Here is a 17,092-nt window from a genome sequence, read left to right on the forward strand (position 1 = left end):
CGCAAGAAAAAGCACATGTGAACAGGCTTAATAGGACAACACTGCAAAGCGTATTGCATACTTTGAGGCGTATTACTTCGAATGTCGTGCAAAGATATCATAACTACTTATCAACCCTCATGTTCTCTACTGATTTATAATTATAATCGCTTTCTCACAAACCCGATGATATCCCCCCTTACGAAGGTAACTTTATTATTCTCTTTTAAAAAGCTCTCTTTTACCAACTGCACCTTACACTTAGGGCGAAATCCCGCTAATCCCGCTCCATAGCGAACCAAACGCAACCAAACCACCATAAACCCGTCGTCCTCGTCGGCTCGCGATTGGTTTGGGGACAGAAATGAAAGCATCATAAAATATGAATGAAATTGACGTGCCAGTGCGAAAAAGGTGTTAATTAAATAAACTTTCATCTTCGTTTCTTGCCGCTTCGAGCCTTTCGAGTTGCTTCGGGTTAGCCTGGCTTAGCAAGAGGGCAAAGCATATTACGCACCATTTTATGTTTACACCCCATTACACCATTCCATCCGCGGGCCCAACGTCGGCCGACACCGTTTCGTGGCACAGTTGGGTGTTGAAAGCCGGCCGCGGAGCGGATTCGATTTTCCGTTAAGAAACTCCCGGAGTACGGTTACGGATATTGATCCGCAAAACAAGTCCCAGCTCTTAGATAAGCCGTCGACTCGGAACGAATGCAGCAAAGCGTTCTCTTCTACCTGAAGAATAGGTGGCCGGGGTAGAGCATACAAGCAGCTGGCAAAAGTTCTGCCAGCGAGAGTAAACAGGGAAAACTTTAATAAGGAATTTAATTAAAAGAAAACAACACCCGGACACACAGTGCGCAGAACCAGGGCACGATTACCCCACGACGTGGTTGGGACAGGGGGGGGGGGAAACTTCTGCACGCCTGTCAAGCCTGAAGAGCCAACAAACATGGGCCGGAATAATTCAACTTGCCATAAACGGAATGCCACGGCACGGGTCTGGCAGCCGAATTATTGTCCTGTCCGTTCCGATCGTAAAGTCGCCGGAAGGAGAATTATGGCCGATAAATTAGGACCACCGGGTTCCGGCATGGCGCATGGACGTACGGAGCAGGCGACGGGGGGTCCCTAAATACTGATGACTTGCTCCTTTTTCGGTCACATTTCGGATCGGTCGAAACCGGTACGAATGATTATGCAGCGGCACGAAGCTTCGGCTTCGTTGTGAGTGTAGAGCGCTTCCGAAAAGGGCATCCGTGAGCTTAATTCAAATCACTCGTGCGAGCAGAAAGTTAATGCTGATGTTGAAAATCAATCAACGGTTTACATTGTAACCAATGTGACTTTTAAACCGGATAAACATTTCGGCAAGACTTTTGGCAGTTTTTGGGTTACTTCAACTGAAAGGGCAAGGATCACGATGCGCGATGTCCTTTTTGTTGTATACTATGTTTAATTGATGGTTGTGTTATTAAGACACATTTGCAGCATTTAGCTACTGAAAATTGGCATTAAAACACTGTTGAAATGTGGTCCAAGTATAAACATTAATTCTTTTAAATCCCAAAAGTACCTGCAAGTCCCAACAGTGACTCATCGCATGAAAAAACCTCTTCTGAAGCCAAGTCGGCAAACAGTTCCAAACATTCGAATGTTTCGAGATGTATTTATATTCCATCGTAATCCACACTTTCATCTCGGAGTTCTTAAAAAGACGTACGATCCAAACAAGCATCCTTCCGAGGCATTGAAACATTTTCGACGCCCAGAGGTAGATTAGCATTTCTGCACATTAGTCGCTCAAGCTGTTTTGTTGGAGTATTACGAGGAAAGAAAGCTCCGCTCCGATGCCCAAACCCTTGCCTGCCAGGCCACGGACGCTCCCTTACGAACACCGAGAACTGTCAAATAATGGAACAGCGGCTTTTCAAGAGCACGGATTCGGGCGGGTCTCCGCTTGTGCCTCATTTGAAAAGAAGCTGATGGGGAATTAGAAATTCCGTGATGCTGTGTGCCGTGCCCTCTAATCCGGCCCGAGAGGGTAAGAACGACTGGCCTGAACAAAATCAGCGCGTTTTAATCCCGCGCTGTAATTACTATCATCACCATCCGTACCTCGGACGATTTGGCAGCGGGCGTGTTGTGCCGTTGTGCCGAGCCAATTCCATTTCCGCCGGAACGCACGATTGACCATGAATATTAAACTTCAGCCGTCGAAGAGGAGGCAAAAAAAAGCCAACCCTCATCGCCTCAAAATGGCCACCGAGCTCCGATTGCCCGATGTCAAGCTTGGTTCGTGTACCGGAAGAAGAGCATGGGAAATTTTACGTCGGATTTGGCTTTAAGTTTTCTTAAATTTTATGTGTAAGCTCTAACGCCTTCTTCTGCCGTCCTGGGTAGATGTCGCAGTAGTCTGAGCTAGTACCAGTACGAGAAAATACGAACCGCATACTAAACCAAACCACCGACTAATCCACAACTTCTGATATCTTTTACTCTTTTCTTCACCTTCGTCCGCTTCTCTCTAGCGCTCTCCGCCCGTGCCGATGGAGATCCGAGGGCTGCTGATGGGTAGACTACGGTTAGGACGGCGGATGGTTCCGCTGGGTCTGCTCGGCGTGACCGCGCTGCTACTAATCCTGCCACCCTGGTCCGCGCTGGTGCAGGGCCGGCACCACGAGCTCAACAATGGTGCCGCTATCGGATCGCATCAGCTGTCGGCTGCCGCCGGTGTTGGCCTTTCCTCCCAGTCCGCCCAGTCCGGATCGCTCGCATCCGGTGTGATGTCATCCGTTGCTGCTGCCGGAGCGTCCTCCTCCTCCTCCTCGTCGTCGCTGCTGTCATCGTCAGCCGAGGACGACGTGGCGCGCATTACTCTCAGCAAGGACGCAGGTCGGTTGGATGGCGTCCGAAATCGGACCATCATTCTTACATAAATACAGATTCACCCACACACGCGCACACAAAGAACACAGATATACAGATCCCCACAAGCAAGCAAAAACGGGTTCCATCGTCTGACTCCACCTGACAGAGGCAAACACGCCGGGGTCGAGGTGGATTGGTACGGATTGGTCATTTCCGTTCTTCTTCATGTGCGCTTCTTACTCTCCTGCCTTCTCAAACGAGCTCCAGAAAAATAAAGGCGATGAAGAGTAAGAAGCTGTACAGACACTCTAGTCCTCACACACAACTTGCTTACTTTGTCCGTCCGTTTGATTCCGCTCTTTCTATGTGTGACTTTCTGGCACCCTTTACTTTGTCACTATTCATTTCATTTCCAACAAACTTTTAATGTGTCTTTCTTTTTTATTATAAATATCTATAGTAAATGTTCCGTAGCAAGTATCTTGTAGTAGAATTGTATAGAAGTAGATTATTGTATGAGTTTGCATCATCCCTTCCCAATGGGGTTGGACTCCGTTTCAACCAACGCCAAAAGGTATCGGCATAAAGTATGGTTCCTTGCAAAGGTTTTTATGTAACACGAATGTGTCGAAAGCTTTTGCAAACGGACATGTCTAAAGTCGTTTGTTCGAATCGCTTTTTGTATCGATTTAGTTTGCATGAACAACAGGAAATCAAAATATTGGTAACGACAATCGCTGGCGGGCGTTCCTTTCTTGTCTAAACAAATCATATACGGTTGTAATTACAAACTTCCAAGTTTGCCTATGACAATGTTAAATGTCTAAGACGCTCAAATGCGACCAAAAAAGTATAATTACTTAGGCGGGCACTAGAAAATATCTTAAATAATGTCAAGCAAAACAAAAAGAACTATTCCGAGCACTGCTCAAAGAAAGCCCTAACTAACTACCTAACCTTTTCATCGATGACCCTGTACTGACATGGTAAGATATCCTTTATCCTTTATCTCTTCTGCACCCCACGCACTCAATGCAACACACGCACTACTGTTACTGCTACTACTGCACTCACGAGCACCTACTTGCACTCAAGCCGGCACTAAATGTACTAGTCAAACACGTCGCACATCTAAGCACTCACAAGGAAGCACACATTTGCAAATAGCACCTACCGGAACAGCTTTGTATGTGCCAGCACAGCATTGAACAGGTTCGCGCCTTTACTCCTGTGCTCTTTTTCTCGATCGGAATGTTCGAAAGTTGAAAAGCGCATTTTTTCATCTCTCTTTTTCAATTTTTCTTCGTATTTTTATCCCTCTCTCGTCGTGTTTTTTTCTAAACATTACCATACTTCTTCCGCTACGACCTCGCCCAGAACCAGAACGCCCAGCGTGCGTGCGGTGCTTGCGGCGTGTGTGTGTGTATTCCACGGCTGCTAGAAGCAAGATCGGAGAACAGGCATCATATTCCCTTTCACAGACAATTGCACTTTTGTACTGCGACGTGTACTAGAACATAAAACGAGACAGCATAATTTCCAACAGCCTCATTCACTTACACCAGGCTCATACCGACTTTTAACCGAAACATGTACTACAGAAACAAAAACAAACAATATGGAGAGTGCTCGCGCTGATACTAAGTTAATATGAAGAGATTACTGGCGAGGTCATCGATCCTATCCCGACATCATCGCTCCAGGCTCCAGACCTACCAAGTCGCCTACCATTACGTACCCACCACCGACCACTACTCACACACCATTATCACTTCCGCCGTCGCCGCCGCCGACGCCACCACCTTCACACCGCCCTGCCAAAATGAATGCGCATTGTTGCGATAGATTGAATTTCCTTGGTTGTTGTTGTTGTTGGTTTTCTTTTGACATGTTTGTGTGTTGTTTTTTCTTTCTCTCTCTCTCTTTCTGTGGTTCCAACATTTCAGACGCATTTTTTACACCATATATAGGTCACGGTGAGTCCGTACGAATTATAGACGCCGAGTTGGGCACGCTCGAGCATGTCCACAGTGGAGCAACGCCGCGGCGACGCGGTCTGACGAGGCGCGAGTCAAACTCGGGTAAGTACCGATCGGAAGGGGTGGACGTTTACCCTGCCTGTGCACTACAACGCACTTTACCCCCTACGCACACACGTACGCACCGGCAGACGCGAACGACAACGATCCGCTGGTGGTCAACACGGATAAGGGGCGCATCCGCGGCATTACGGTCGATGCGCCCAGCGGCAAGAAGGTGGACGTGTGGCTCGGCATTCCCTACGCCCAGCCGCCGGTCGGGCCGCTACGGTTCCGTCATCCGCGGCCGGCCGAAAAGTGGACCGGCGTGCTGAACACGACCACACCGCCCAACAGCTGCGTGCAGATCGTGGACACCGTGTTCGGCGACTTCCCGGGCGCGACCATGTGGAACCCGAACACGCCCCTCTCCGAGGACTGTCTGTACATTAACGTGGTGGCACCGCGGCCCCGGCCCAAGAATGCGGCCGTCATGCTGTGGATCTTCGGCGGCGGCTTCTACTCCGGCACCGCCACCCTGGACGTGTACGACCACCGGGCGCTTGCGTCGGAGGAGAACGTGATCGTGGTGTCGCTGCAGTACCGCGTGGCCAGCCTGGGCTTCCTGTTTCTCGGCACCCCGGAAGCGCCGGGCAATGCGGGACTGTTCGATCAGAACCTTGCGCTACGGTAGGTGTCTTTGCATGTGTGCGTGAGGCTTTAGTATTCTAACGGGGTGCTCTTCTTCCCATCACTTCTTGGGAGTCAGCTGGGTGCGGGACAACATTCACCGGTTCGGTGGCGATCCGTCGCGTGTGACACTGTTCGGCGAGAGTGCCGGCGCCGTCTCGGTGTCGCTGCATCTGCTGTCCGCCCTTTCCCGCGATCTGTTCCAGCGGGCCATCCTGCAGAGCGGCTCGCCGACGGCACCGTGGGCATTGGTATCGCGCGAGGAAGCCACGCTAAGGTACGTGTGCGCTGCTGCTTGCCCTAACCGCCAGCCCGAGACAGCTCACACCACAACACACTTTTCCTTCGCTCTTTTCTCGCTCCAGAGCACTGCGGTTGGCCGAAGCGGTCGGCTGCCCGCACGAACCGAGCAAGCTGAGCGATGCGGTCGAGTGTCTGCGCGGCAAGGATCCGCACGTGCTGGTCAACAACGAGTGGGGCACGCTCGGCATTTGCGAGTTCCCGTTCGTGCCGGTGGTCGACGGTGCGTTCCTGGACGAGACGCCGCAGCGTTCGCTCGCCAGCGGGCGCTTCAAGAAGACGGAGATCCTCACCGGCAGCAACACGGAGGAGGGCTACTACTTCATCATCTACTACCTGACCGAGCTGCTGCGCAAGGAGGAGGGCGTGACCGTGACGCGCGAGGAGTTCCTGCAGGCGGTGCGCGAGCTCAACCCGTACGTGAACGGGGCGGCCCGGCAGGCGATCGTGTTCGAGTACACCGACTGGACCGAGCCGGACAACCCGAACAGCAACCGGGACGCGCTGGACAAGATGGTGGGCGACTATCACTTCACCTGCAACGTGAACGAGTTCGCGCAGCGGTACGCCGAGGAGGGCAACAACGTCTACATGTATCTGTACACGCACCGCAGCAAAGGCAACCCGTGGCCGCGCTGGACGGGCGTGATGCACGGGGACGAGATCAACTACGTGTTCGGCGAACCGCTCAACCCCACCCTCGGCTACACCGAGGACGAGAAAGACTTTAGCCGGAAGATCATGCGATACTGGTCCAACTTTGCCAAAACCGGGTAAGTGTGTGTGTGTGTATGTGTCAAACAGCAGAGTGTCGATTACTCTAACGCCTTCTCTCTTCAACAGCAATCCAAATCCCAACACGGCCAGCAGCGAATTCCCCGAGTGGCCCAAGCACACCGCCCACGGACGGCACTATCTGGAGCTGGGCCTCAACACGTCCTTCGTCGGTCGGGGCCCACGGTTGAGGCAGTGTGCCTTCTGGAAGAAGTACCTTCCCCAGCTAGTTGCAGCTACCTGTAAGTCTAGTGGCTGCACGTGAAACCTCCTCCCGCGTCCCCATAAGGGTCCAGGTTGCAATAACAAATGTATCTCTCTCTCTCTCTCACGTCTCTTTTCCCTCAAAACAGCGAACCTACCAGGGCCAGCACCGCCCAGTGAACCGTGCGAAAGCAGCGCATTTTTTTACCGACCTGATCTGATCGTGCTGCTGGTGTCGCTGCTTACGGCGACCGTCAGATTCATACAATAATTACTACCCCATCCATGGCCTAGTTCGTTTAAGCTTTAAGATAGTGAGGAACAAATTTTTCCTAACCAATTTCCCCCCCTTTAGAGCAGTACCGAGGGAGAGATAGGACTACATAGCGAAAAGGGAAAACAAGTGGTGGCGGGCGAGGAGAGCAGAAGCAAATCGAATAATCGAAGCAACAACAACAACAAAAGCTGCAACCGGGTTCACGAAACCAAGGGGGCAGCACAGTAGCAAACTACTACTTAAATAACTACTTTCTTATGGCAAATTATGGCAAGATGGGTTCGATCAGTATCCATCTGACCGGAGCAGCTGAACCGTTTCATGGGCAGTTGCTGGAATACACCACGACCCGTACACACAGTAACACACTTCTTATAGCTTTACACTAAAAAACCACTCCCTCCCCCCCCCCCCCTTTTCCCCTTCCCCTCCACACAGACAGCAGCGCCGTTTGTAGCAGGATCTACTACCGTGCGGTATGTACTACCGTGTAACAACACTAAACACCACACATCTACTAAAACACACCGGAACAATAAACAAATGTTAAACTTACTATATGAATATACATCTAGACGCATATATACGCATGAACTACTACTTCCCTCGTGTTCTGACGAAACACATTAAACCCCCGCCCCTCCCTTCCCCCGGTTTGCTTACCACCACTGCACCACCAGTATGAATTTGTTCCATAATAACGCTTCGTAACTCGTTACCAGGAGCAGAACCGGGTCGTTGGCGGAGTGCTGCGCGTTTCGTGCTGAAGATGTAAACTAGCACCGCGCACACTTTCGACTCGCAACCACAGCTACACATCACGAAAGCAACACCCTGGCCCTATCCGTTTTCTCATTCGTAAAACTTCTTTCCTTACACCAAAACCAACGCAAAATAGCAAAAGGTACTAGAGTAACCGGTGCAGTACACACTGTGCTACAATTGAGCGCAGGGAGGAGGTATTATTTCTGCAAAAGGTATAAAACAAAACTAAGAAAAAACTAATTACTTGCAATCCATTCTAAAGCTCGAAAACTCCTCAAAATAAGAACGGGAAGTAAACAAAAAAATCAGAACGAACAAATTTACCAAAAAAATAAGAAAACAAAAACAAAACAAAAAAGCCTACTAACCTTACTAATCCCATTGGATTGTGGCGAACCCGTTGGAGCAAAAGCGTAAGATAAAGATAAGGAAGTTAAAAGCAAAACTGAAATCAAAAACACATACACACAAACTAAATACACCTAAGCGAAACACCTGCAACAACAGCAAGAACAACACGAAAAAAAGAACCCACAAATACTATCAACAATCAATTAGATGTAACTAAAGAAACTAGAAGAGAGAGAGAGAGGGAAAAAGTAAACATTTAGACCGAGGCCGAGGCGCAAAAGCAAAATTGCGAAGCACACAAAAACATAAACAAAAAAAAACAGATTAGGTTACAAAAGAAAACAAAAACTGTCGAGCAAAGCGTCGCGCGAGTACATTTTCTACTTTCACGTTCTTCACACCGCTGATGGAAGCAAACAAATGAACGAAATGCGTAAGGGAATAGACAAGTGGTGGGCGAATGTTTAGAGTTCCCTTTAGCTCTCTACACTGCTGCAGCAGGAGAGCAAGTTTTCAAACATACATTTTCCCTGCTGCAAACGGGAAGGACTGTCGTAACAGCGTCGTCCGTCTATAATAGACCGGGGACACGTGCGGGCTGTCCTGAGCATCGCACATGCAGGCGAACAAAACACACAAAAGCAAGGCCCCGCGCTAGTAAGGCAGAGTCATAGTTATAGTGTTTAAATTCCAAGTTAAATATAGATACCAAACCTAGCGACACGGCGACGAAAAGGGCAAAAGGCAGCAACCGAAAGCGGCGAGTCGAACGGGGAATGAGTTATAAAATAAAACTTGCAAAAAAAATAATAAAACCGAAAACATATCATATCTTGTAATGCTGTTGCAATCTAATGGTAAAAATCGAATAGTTTTAAGCTACGCTGGAATGGAAACACGGGCACAGAGAAGCGGTGGCAAGGCACGCACGCAGATTGGCTTGTGGTCCGGTGGCGCGGACATTCAGGCCCTGGCCAAACTAAATCACAAACAGTAAAAAGTATAACAGCTAGAATCACCCAAGTGAGGTTAAGGCAAAACGAGACGAGTACGAAACTTCAGACACTTTTTTCAAAAATTCACACACACAACACAGCAGCAGTATGAGCAGTATCACTTGCACCGAACAACTCAAAGACGTGAAATGCGAAACGACGACAGTGAAGAGAATAAGTAAAACAACAAAAAATTAACAAACAACTCCAAATACAAAACCCTCGTTTTATTCACACGCAATTGCTCTGGAAAATGATATTAGGACCTCACTTCGAAACAGAAAAAAAGGACAGGAAAATCAACTCCATTTGGCCAACAGCGCACTCTTAACGCCAGCTAACCAGGCCGCAACACGCAAGCCTCCTCCATCTAACAACCACGCGCATAAGTGCAAGCAGACATAACGAAAGCCAAATGTAGCCCAGACCGGGAAGGGCTTAATAAAACTCGCCACACTTTGGGATGGGTTGGTCACCCGGATGGGCAACACACACACAATAACAATCGATTGTCTACTGTGGCAAGCTAATCAAACCAGTTCAAACATGACTGTGCTTTTCGAGGGAGGAGATTCGGCGAAGGACTGCATTTAGATGTACGATTTTCTTTGCAACAATTGCACACGAGGACACTTTTCCGTAGCAGCAATAGAGCTGATTTGGTGAATGGATGCCGTGATGGTGCGGTGAAAAGCATGTTCAGCCTCTAGCGGGTTTCCAACCCTCAAAAATGCATTGTGCGTGTTGTTGCTGTAGCGGCCTGTAGCGCGCGCCAATTGATGTGAATACAATGATACACACACACAAAACGGCACCGTTACCGCTGTTCAATTATGTAGTCTTATATATAATATATATACATATATAATATATATACAAAATATATAAGCATGAAATGGTTGGGGGCAAGTGTCGGCAAAGCGATGCTAAGGAGGTCAAAGAGCAAGAAGAGAGTAGCGGCGAATCAGCAGACGCCACCGCAGACAACAATTATTATAGGAAAGTAAAACGGTACATAAAACAACAACAAAAAAACAACTAAACAACAACAAAAAAAAAAGAAACAAACGCTCTTAACGCGCATTATTGTGATGATTTCCTTGAAGGTAACTGTTTGAAACGGTCGTTTCTGTGCAACTGTGTGCAGCAAACGACGGTCGACATGTAGGAAAGATACTTAGAGAACATACTACTACTACTAGTACTACTACTACTACTGCACAGGAGCGCATCTTGCACACCTACACGCGACACGCACATTGACACACACACACAGACAGACACCCTTCACTGATGCACAATATGTACAAGTACTCCACAAAGCGCTACAGGACAGGAACAGAATCAGCAGCATGCCACAGAGCAGCGGCCAGACCTGAAATGATGATGGCCCTGCCCCTGACACGCACCCGACGCTCATCGTGATCGTGATCATCTCTCTCTCTCTCTCTCTCTAGTCTAATCGCGTAAGTATCGTGTAGCACACACGTAAATATTCGTAGTCCCAAGCAGTGAACAGTGGCCAGCAGTCCCCAACAAGCTAGACTAAGTTATCTCTCATTCTGTTACTCTGCTTTGGTGCTCGCATCAGCGCATCACATATGTAAAGCTGTTGTATCGGGCAATCCATTTTGTTTGGAAGTTTGATTAATTAGCGAGCAGCTCAGAATAGCATTGCGTTCGCCTGGTTTGAGTTTCCGCCAAACACTCGTTTCTCGATGCACTCGATGAGTAAAACTTCCTTCCTTCCCCACTGGCCAATGATTCGCGTTGAAAATGGACCAATTTTCAAATGAAGAAAAATATAAAAAGAAGACGAAAATAATATAAATAGACACGTATAATAAATGAACAGATAGTGCGCGCACACACACATCGAGGACGATGCAGACTCTGTCTCTAGCAAAGCGGTTGATAGCACACCACCATAATACCACTAAATACTCCCCGTCACAGAAACAAGCATAAGCTCGTATGTGCGTCGAAGTTAGGAAAGGCAACTGCACACACACACACACACACAAGCGCGATACTGCTGACAGGACCTTCAGTGAACCCTGAATCATGTCGGGACAGTTTTAGACAGTGTAAGTGAGATCGATTTCTGTTCGAGTATAGCACTAGCGAGTGGCAGCCGGTTGATCTAATGAGCGCACCGCGCAATGAGGGCCTGTGGGTAAGACAACAAGAACGGTTCTCGTGGGTTTGGAACTGATCGAATTGTTCTGATTGTTCCTCCAGGGGAGCGTAAGATATGGCATTACGCGCGTATAGTTTGCTTCTTCCCTGTTGAAGCTTTATTGATACGATTTATTTATTTGTGACTTGCCTGCCTTTAAAGCGAAACAAGCAAGAGGTTATCTTAAATCAACCAAACTCAGAGCCAAACCCATGCGAGAGATTGTTTGTGTGACACATAGCATCAACAGCAAGCTAAACCAAGGAACGGTCAGGAAAGAACGAACGGATAAAAATAATATTCATAATACATATCATTTAAGCTTAGACTTTATGACCGGTTTTCTGAAAGGTATATTTTTTATTGTGAGATCCACATTGCTGGTGGAGCGGTGTAAAATGGCCAGTTGTGTGATGGTCGAATAAATCCAACTCACAGCAACTGGAAACAGCAAACATGCAAAACCCCAGTAGAGCAAATACTATTGATGGCATTAATAACCGTAAGGAGTAGTAAACGTGGTAGGAACTGCAATTACATAAATGATATTAGCGAGCACCCTGCGGCCATCTGGCGGTTTAGAGTATGTATCCACTGTATCTTCTTCATCCCCCCAGGCTTGCCGAACACACCGAGAATTGGTCGCCCGTTAGTAATCAAGCTTAGTGTGTTTTCAAGCATACCGCGTTCGTTTTTGCTCCGTTTCGTGTGCTAGCCGTTCACCGTTAATGAGTAGTGACAAATCAGCAAATCGGGCTTTGCAGAAGCGGGCAGTAGTCAGTGTAGCAGCTGAAGATAGAAGGAGGGTAAGCTGATCGCTGACGTTTTTAGTGTAAGCATTAGGAGTGTGCCACACCCTCGAGCCAACGAGCGCTCCTCTGCCCGTGCTCACGTTGATACGTGTTGCTAAGAGCGACGGGGAGCGGGAGACGGGACATTTGTTTTTTCAAACATTATCAATCATTAGGAAGCAAAACCCAAGATAAAAGCTAAACGGACAGACAGACAGACAGCGTAGCAGTAGGGGTATTTAGTAAGCATGTTCCAAATTTGACTAAGTGATAGTATAATTATGAATTTCGCGTACTAAACAAAAAGCACACAGCCTGCAGCGTTCATCGGTGAAAAGCTCAACGAAACTAGAGGCAACAATTGACGAACCCAGACACTCAGCACACGCCAGCACACGCTGTTGCTTGTTGCTCCGGGAGGAAAATGGAAAACACAACCGTGCGCCAAGATCTGCTGCAAAGGGCATCAAAACACATCTGTGGTTGCGATTGCTTTTAGCTCTTGCAGGAGTTCATCCTTTAATAACATTCACAATTCTTTGCCCTGTGTACTAAGAACGAAATGCTTGCACTTGCAATCCTTCCACACGAAACCCCAGTATTTGTAGATCGAACGCTATGTACGTTGTTGTGTTGGAAGTTAGACTCAGAGCAAACCCATAGCTAAGTAGTAGGCCTAAATGACGTACGCTAGGAGCGGCAAACGACCGATGCGACGCTGTCCGATTTTAAAATCCGGCAACGGCTTAGGGCATTCGGAAGCGTTCCTTCCCGTTACCGATACGAAACAATCACAATTCTTCGTAGCAGCACTTAATGAGAGATGTAGTAGCAGTTAATCAATAACTAGAAGCAGCGGGGAAAGAGAACAAATTGATCCTTTAAGTACACACTCTTTCTAAATACAACCTATGTTTGTGCGGGGGTTACGCTGAATAACGTTCAGATCCTTTACATTTAAGCTTCTATTAGCGATATATTGTAGCGTAATAAGTGGGTGGCTGATCCTGAGATCTGCACCAAGGAAAAAAAGGAAAACAAACAACCAAACAACAAATGAAACAAAACTACAAACTAAATATTGCATTCCACAGAGCAAAGGCTGCGCAATGGTCTGGCCTTTCCGTGAGGCTATGTGCACAATGCAACACAAGAGAATAGTACGGGCTACGATTTTTTCAATCAAATCAAATAGTAACACGCGCGGCAAGACGCAAGGAACGATGGCAGAGGCCGGCACTATGTAAAGCACCATTTAACGGACTAGAAAAGGCAACTTACCACTAAACCACAGTTAATCCACATATGTATTGCATTCATTTCCATGCGCGATTGTACGACACTGCATTGCTTTTCGATTCGTTCTATTACAAACGATGTCGGCGATGTGTATGCGTAACAAGAGTACGAGCAAACCTTGCAACGAATTCTACATGTTCATACTAAGTAACGCTTCACACACCACAACAACTAAGCAAAAGCTGCAGATAAATAAGAACAATAAAACCAAAATCCAACCCTTTTTATCTACCTAACTTCAGTTACACTGCGAAACATATTGGTCCTTTAATCTCAACAATACTGCTGCTCGGTGGCACCGCAGGCACCGATATGGTTATGGTTTACTTCCTCGTATTGCGCCTACAGCATGAATTAAGGGAGCGAATCTGATAGCGCATTAAATGCGGAACGTACTCTGTTCGATGGTTAGATTAAATACTCAGTACTAGAGCTAGTAGAAATTGGCCAATTATGAAACGTTACAGTATGCAAGCGGCGGCAGATTCTGGGGCAGATAGGGCGGAAGGAGCCACGCGAACAGAAAAGGAGCGCGCGCGAGGGTTGCGAGGAGGGAGAGCTACACAGCTCGCAGGACAACAGATGATAAAGTGTCACTATAGCATATATTTAAATTTATTAATTCATTAATTGAATCCTTCTAAGAATATTACTAATGGAAAGAAAATGAATCAACCAACACTAATTCAATGCCCTTGCATACAGCGAGAGGGGGCTTACAACAATGGCGGTAGACCGATAGTAATCAAGAGGAAACGGGGGAGGGAACGAGCCAACGCAGGAGAATAAAAGGAATGAGAGTAACAACACAATGAGGAAAATATATGAGATATATAATGCTTTGTTAAATGTAAATGTTGTGTATAGGAAATAAAAAGTACACAATTTTAAAACTTTCGTTCCTGGCGTTTGTTGAACAGTTCGATGAATTTGGGCAACCAAATCAGAAATCCATTTATGTGGTTTTATATCAATGTTTACAGACCATCTGCTACGTTTCTTATCACTTGCGTTGATCATGTCTGCGCTTTGTAGCAGCAACGGCCCGTGCCAACGGTAATTTCAAATTTGGTACCGAGCTGTTTGACAGTTCAATCTCGCGCTCTTCTGTCACTATTTCCGACAGGGCAGTGCCGAGCAGTTTCCCACAAGCCTCACAAACCGTCGCGAAACGTCACAACAACCGTCGCCACAGCGTTAAAAACGGTGCAAATTTCCCTCTCTGGCGACGTCGGTTTTAAGTACTTGCGACGGTTTTTTGACGTTTTGCGACGGTTTTCGACGGGGAGCGTTGGTTTCTGAGGGAGGGTGCGGGGAACTGTCGAATTGTTTACATTCTGCTCGCTGAAAACAAACCGCACAGCCACCAGACGCACTGAGCACGATGGATGTCGGAGAGCTGCTTTCTTTCAAGGTAAGTGATATTTAATATCGATTTTACTGCATTCACAGCTTCCTCACCGCTCTTTACCACTTCTCGCAGCCCGAGCAAACCCCAAAGCGCCCGTCCGATTTTGAAAGGGATCAGCAAAACGACGACGACGATGAACACTCCCCGGAACCGGCAGCCCGCAGCCAACCCCCAAAAAAGGTCACCCGAACGGAACAGAGCGTAAGCGCGCGAGGAATCCCCGCACTGCCCACCAAGGAGCCACAAATCAGCGAGGAGGAACGGCTGAACATTCTGAAATTTGTCGAAACCGAGGAGCCCGACGGAGAGGTGCTGGATGAGGGTGGCCTCAAACGGATGCTGCTGCTGTTCGAAAAGCGCGTGCTGAAGAACCAAGAGATGCGCATCAAGTTTCCGGACAGTGCGGAAAAGTTCATGGAAAGCGAGATTGAGCTGAACGACGCCATCCAGGAGCTGCACGCGGTCGCCACCGTGCCGGATCTGTACCCGCTGCTGGTCGAGCTGAACGGTGTGGCCAGTTTGCTGGACCTGCTGTCGCACCAAAACTCGGACATCAGCGTGGCGGTGGTCAATCTGCTCCAGGAGCTTACCGATGTGGACATCCTGCACGAAAGCCTGGACGGTACGGAGACGCTGATCGAGGCGCTGCGCAACCAGCAGGCTGCCGGACTGCTCGTGCAGAACCTGGAGCGGTTGGATGAGTCTGTGAAGGAGGAAGCGGACGGTGTGCACAACACGCTCGCCATCTTCGAGAATCTGATCGAGGTGAAGGCCGACATTGCGAAGGAAGTGGCCGAACAGGGCTTGCTGCAGTGGATTCTGAAGCGGCTGCGCGCCAAGATGCCGTTCGACGCGAACAAGCTGTACTGCAGCGAAATGCTGTCGATACTGGTGCAGGACACGAACGCGAACCGCATCACGCTGGGCAACATAGACGGCATCGATGTGCTGCTGCAGCAGCTGGCCGTCTACAAGCGACACGATCCGAGCTCGGCGGAGGAGCAAGAGTTTATGGAGAACCTGTTCAACAGCCTCTGCTCGGCGCTGATGGCGAAGGAGAATCGGGAAAAGTTTCTCAAAGGCGAGGGTCTGCAGCTGATGAACCTGATGCTGCGCGAGAAGAAGCTCTCGCGCAACGGGTCGCTGAAGGTGCTGGATCACGCGATGGCCGGACCGGACGGGCGCGACAATTGCAACAAGTTCGTCGACATTCTCGGCCTGCGCACGATCTTTCCGCTGTTCATGAAGACGCCGAAACGGAGCAAGAAGCGCCTGCTCAGCACGGACGAGCACGAGGAGCACATCGTCTCCATCATTGCCAGCATGCTGCGCAACTGCAAAGGCTCGCAGCGGCAGCGCTTGCTGTCGAAGTTTACCGAGAACGATTTCGAGAAGGTGGAACGACTGATGGAACTGCACCGCAAGTATTTGGACAAGGTGGAAGCGATGGACCGTGAGATCGATCAGGAGCTGGTAAGTGGCTTACAGAGCGATGCCAACAGTCTATTGCAACGTTTTAACGGTGTTCTCTTTCCCCCCTCCCAGCGCAACAATGAGGACGAGGAGCAGGACGACGACATGGTGTACGTGAAGCGTCTCTCCGGCGGACTCTTCACACTGCAGCTGGTCGATTACGTGATCCTCGAGATCAGCTGCACGGATGTGGTGAAGCAGCGCGTCCTGAAGATTCTGAACCTGCACAACGGGTCGATGAAAATGATACGCAACGTGATGCGCGAGTATGCGGGCAATTTGGGCGACGCTAACGATAGCGATTGGCGCGAACAGGAGCAGTCCCACATACTGCAGCTGATCGATCGGTTCTAATAGGTTAGCGCTCGATTATAAAACCCTCATACAACGTTCAATAAACCGGAAATGACTCGAAAAATGGAAAAGCATTTCCATGGAATTCAGTTGAATTGAAATAGTGTTGTTCAAATCGGGCCGCTAGTTTGGTCGCTCTACTTACCCCAGGACAGTTCTGTGAAAGAACTTCAGCTCACTACAGGAAGTATAAAGTTTTGCTATTCTTCAAATTTCACAAACTAATAAGGACACATCGCTAGATTCAACCACTCACTGCCAACAGAGCATGATGCGAACACTGATCACCACAGCCCAAAATTCCAGTGTGAACTGCGATGGTGTAAAACATACCCAGCAATCGCGTTCACGATATT

General features: G+C 48.4%; 2 protein-coding genes across 3 annotated transcripts in view; both read left to right on the plus strand.

Moving 5' to 3' along the window:
• Window positions 1-10,272, plus strand: part of LOC121591166 (acetylcholinesterase) — a 57,507-nt gene extending 47,235 nt beyond the window's left edge. Inside the window, exons 2-8 of one of the 2 annotated variants that reach the window (XM_041911610.1) lie at window positions 2,516-2,879; window positions 4,802-4,936; window positions 5,026-5,563; window positions 5,643-5,840; window positions 5,929-6,636; window positions 6,707-6,879; window positions 6,991-10,272. In XM_041911610.1, coding sequence (XP_041767544.1) covers window positions 2,534-2,879; window positions 4,802-4,936; window positions 5,026-5,563; window positions 5,643-5,840; window positions 5,929-6,636; window positions 6,707-6,879; window positions 6,991-7,112 — 2,220 coding nt within the window. In that variant the 5' untranslated portion in view covers window positions 2,516-2,533 and the 3' untranslated portion in view covers window positions 7,113-10,272. The remainder of the gene's footprint in view (window positions 1-2,515; window positions 2,880-4,801; window positions 4,937-5,025; window positions 5,564-5,642; window positions 5,841-5,928; window positions 6,637-6,706; window positions 6,880-6,990) is intronic. The other variant, XM_041911612.1, reaches the window with a different exon arrangement.
• Window positions 10,273-14,762: 4,490 nt separating this feature from the next.
• LOC121591167 (beta-catenin-like protein 1) lies at window positions 14,763-16,807 on the plus strand. The gene is made up of 3 exons (XM_041911613.1): window positions 14,763-14,912; window positions 14,982-16,382; window positions 16,455-16,807. The coding sequence occupies exons 1-3, from the start codon at window positions 14,883-14,885 to the stop codon at window positions 16,734-16,736; spliced, it is 1,713 nt and encodes a 570-aa protein (XP_041767547.1). The 5' UTR covers window positions 14,763-14,882; the 3' UTR covers window positions 16,737-16,807.
• The last annotated feature ends 285 nt before the right edge of the window (window positions 16,808-17,092 follow it).

The sequence above is a fragment of the Anopheles merus genome, chromosome 2R (assembly GCF_017562075.2).
Source record: "Anopheles merus strain MAF chromosome 2R, AmerM5.1, whole genome shotgun sequence".
Taxonomy (NCBI): Eukaryota; Metazoa; Arthropoda; class Insecta; order Diptera; family Culicidae; genus Anopheles; species Anopheles merus.

Coding starts and splice junctions, on each gene's coding strand:
- LOC121591167 (XM_041911613.1), top strand. CDS start 14,883: ATGGATGTCGGAGAGCTGCTTTCTTTCAAG. Junction 14,913..14,981: donor GAGAGCTGCTTTCTTTCAAG/GTAAGTGATATT, acceptor CACTTCTCGCAG/CCCGAGCAAACCCCAAAGCG. Junction 16,383..16,454: donor GTGAGATCGATCAGGAGCTG/GTAAGTGGCTTA, acceptor CCCCCCTCCCAG/CGCAACAATGAGGACGAGGA.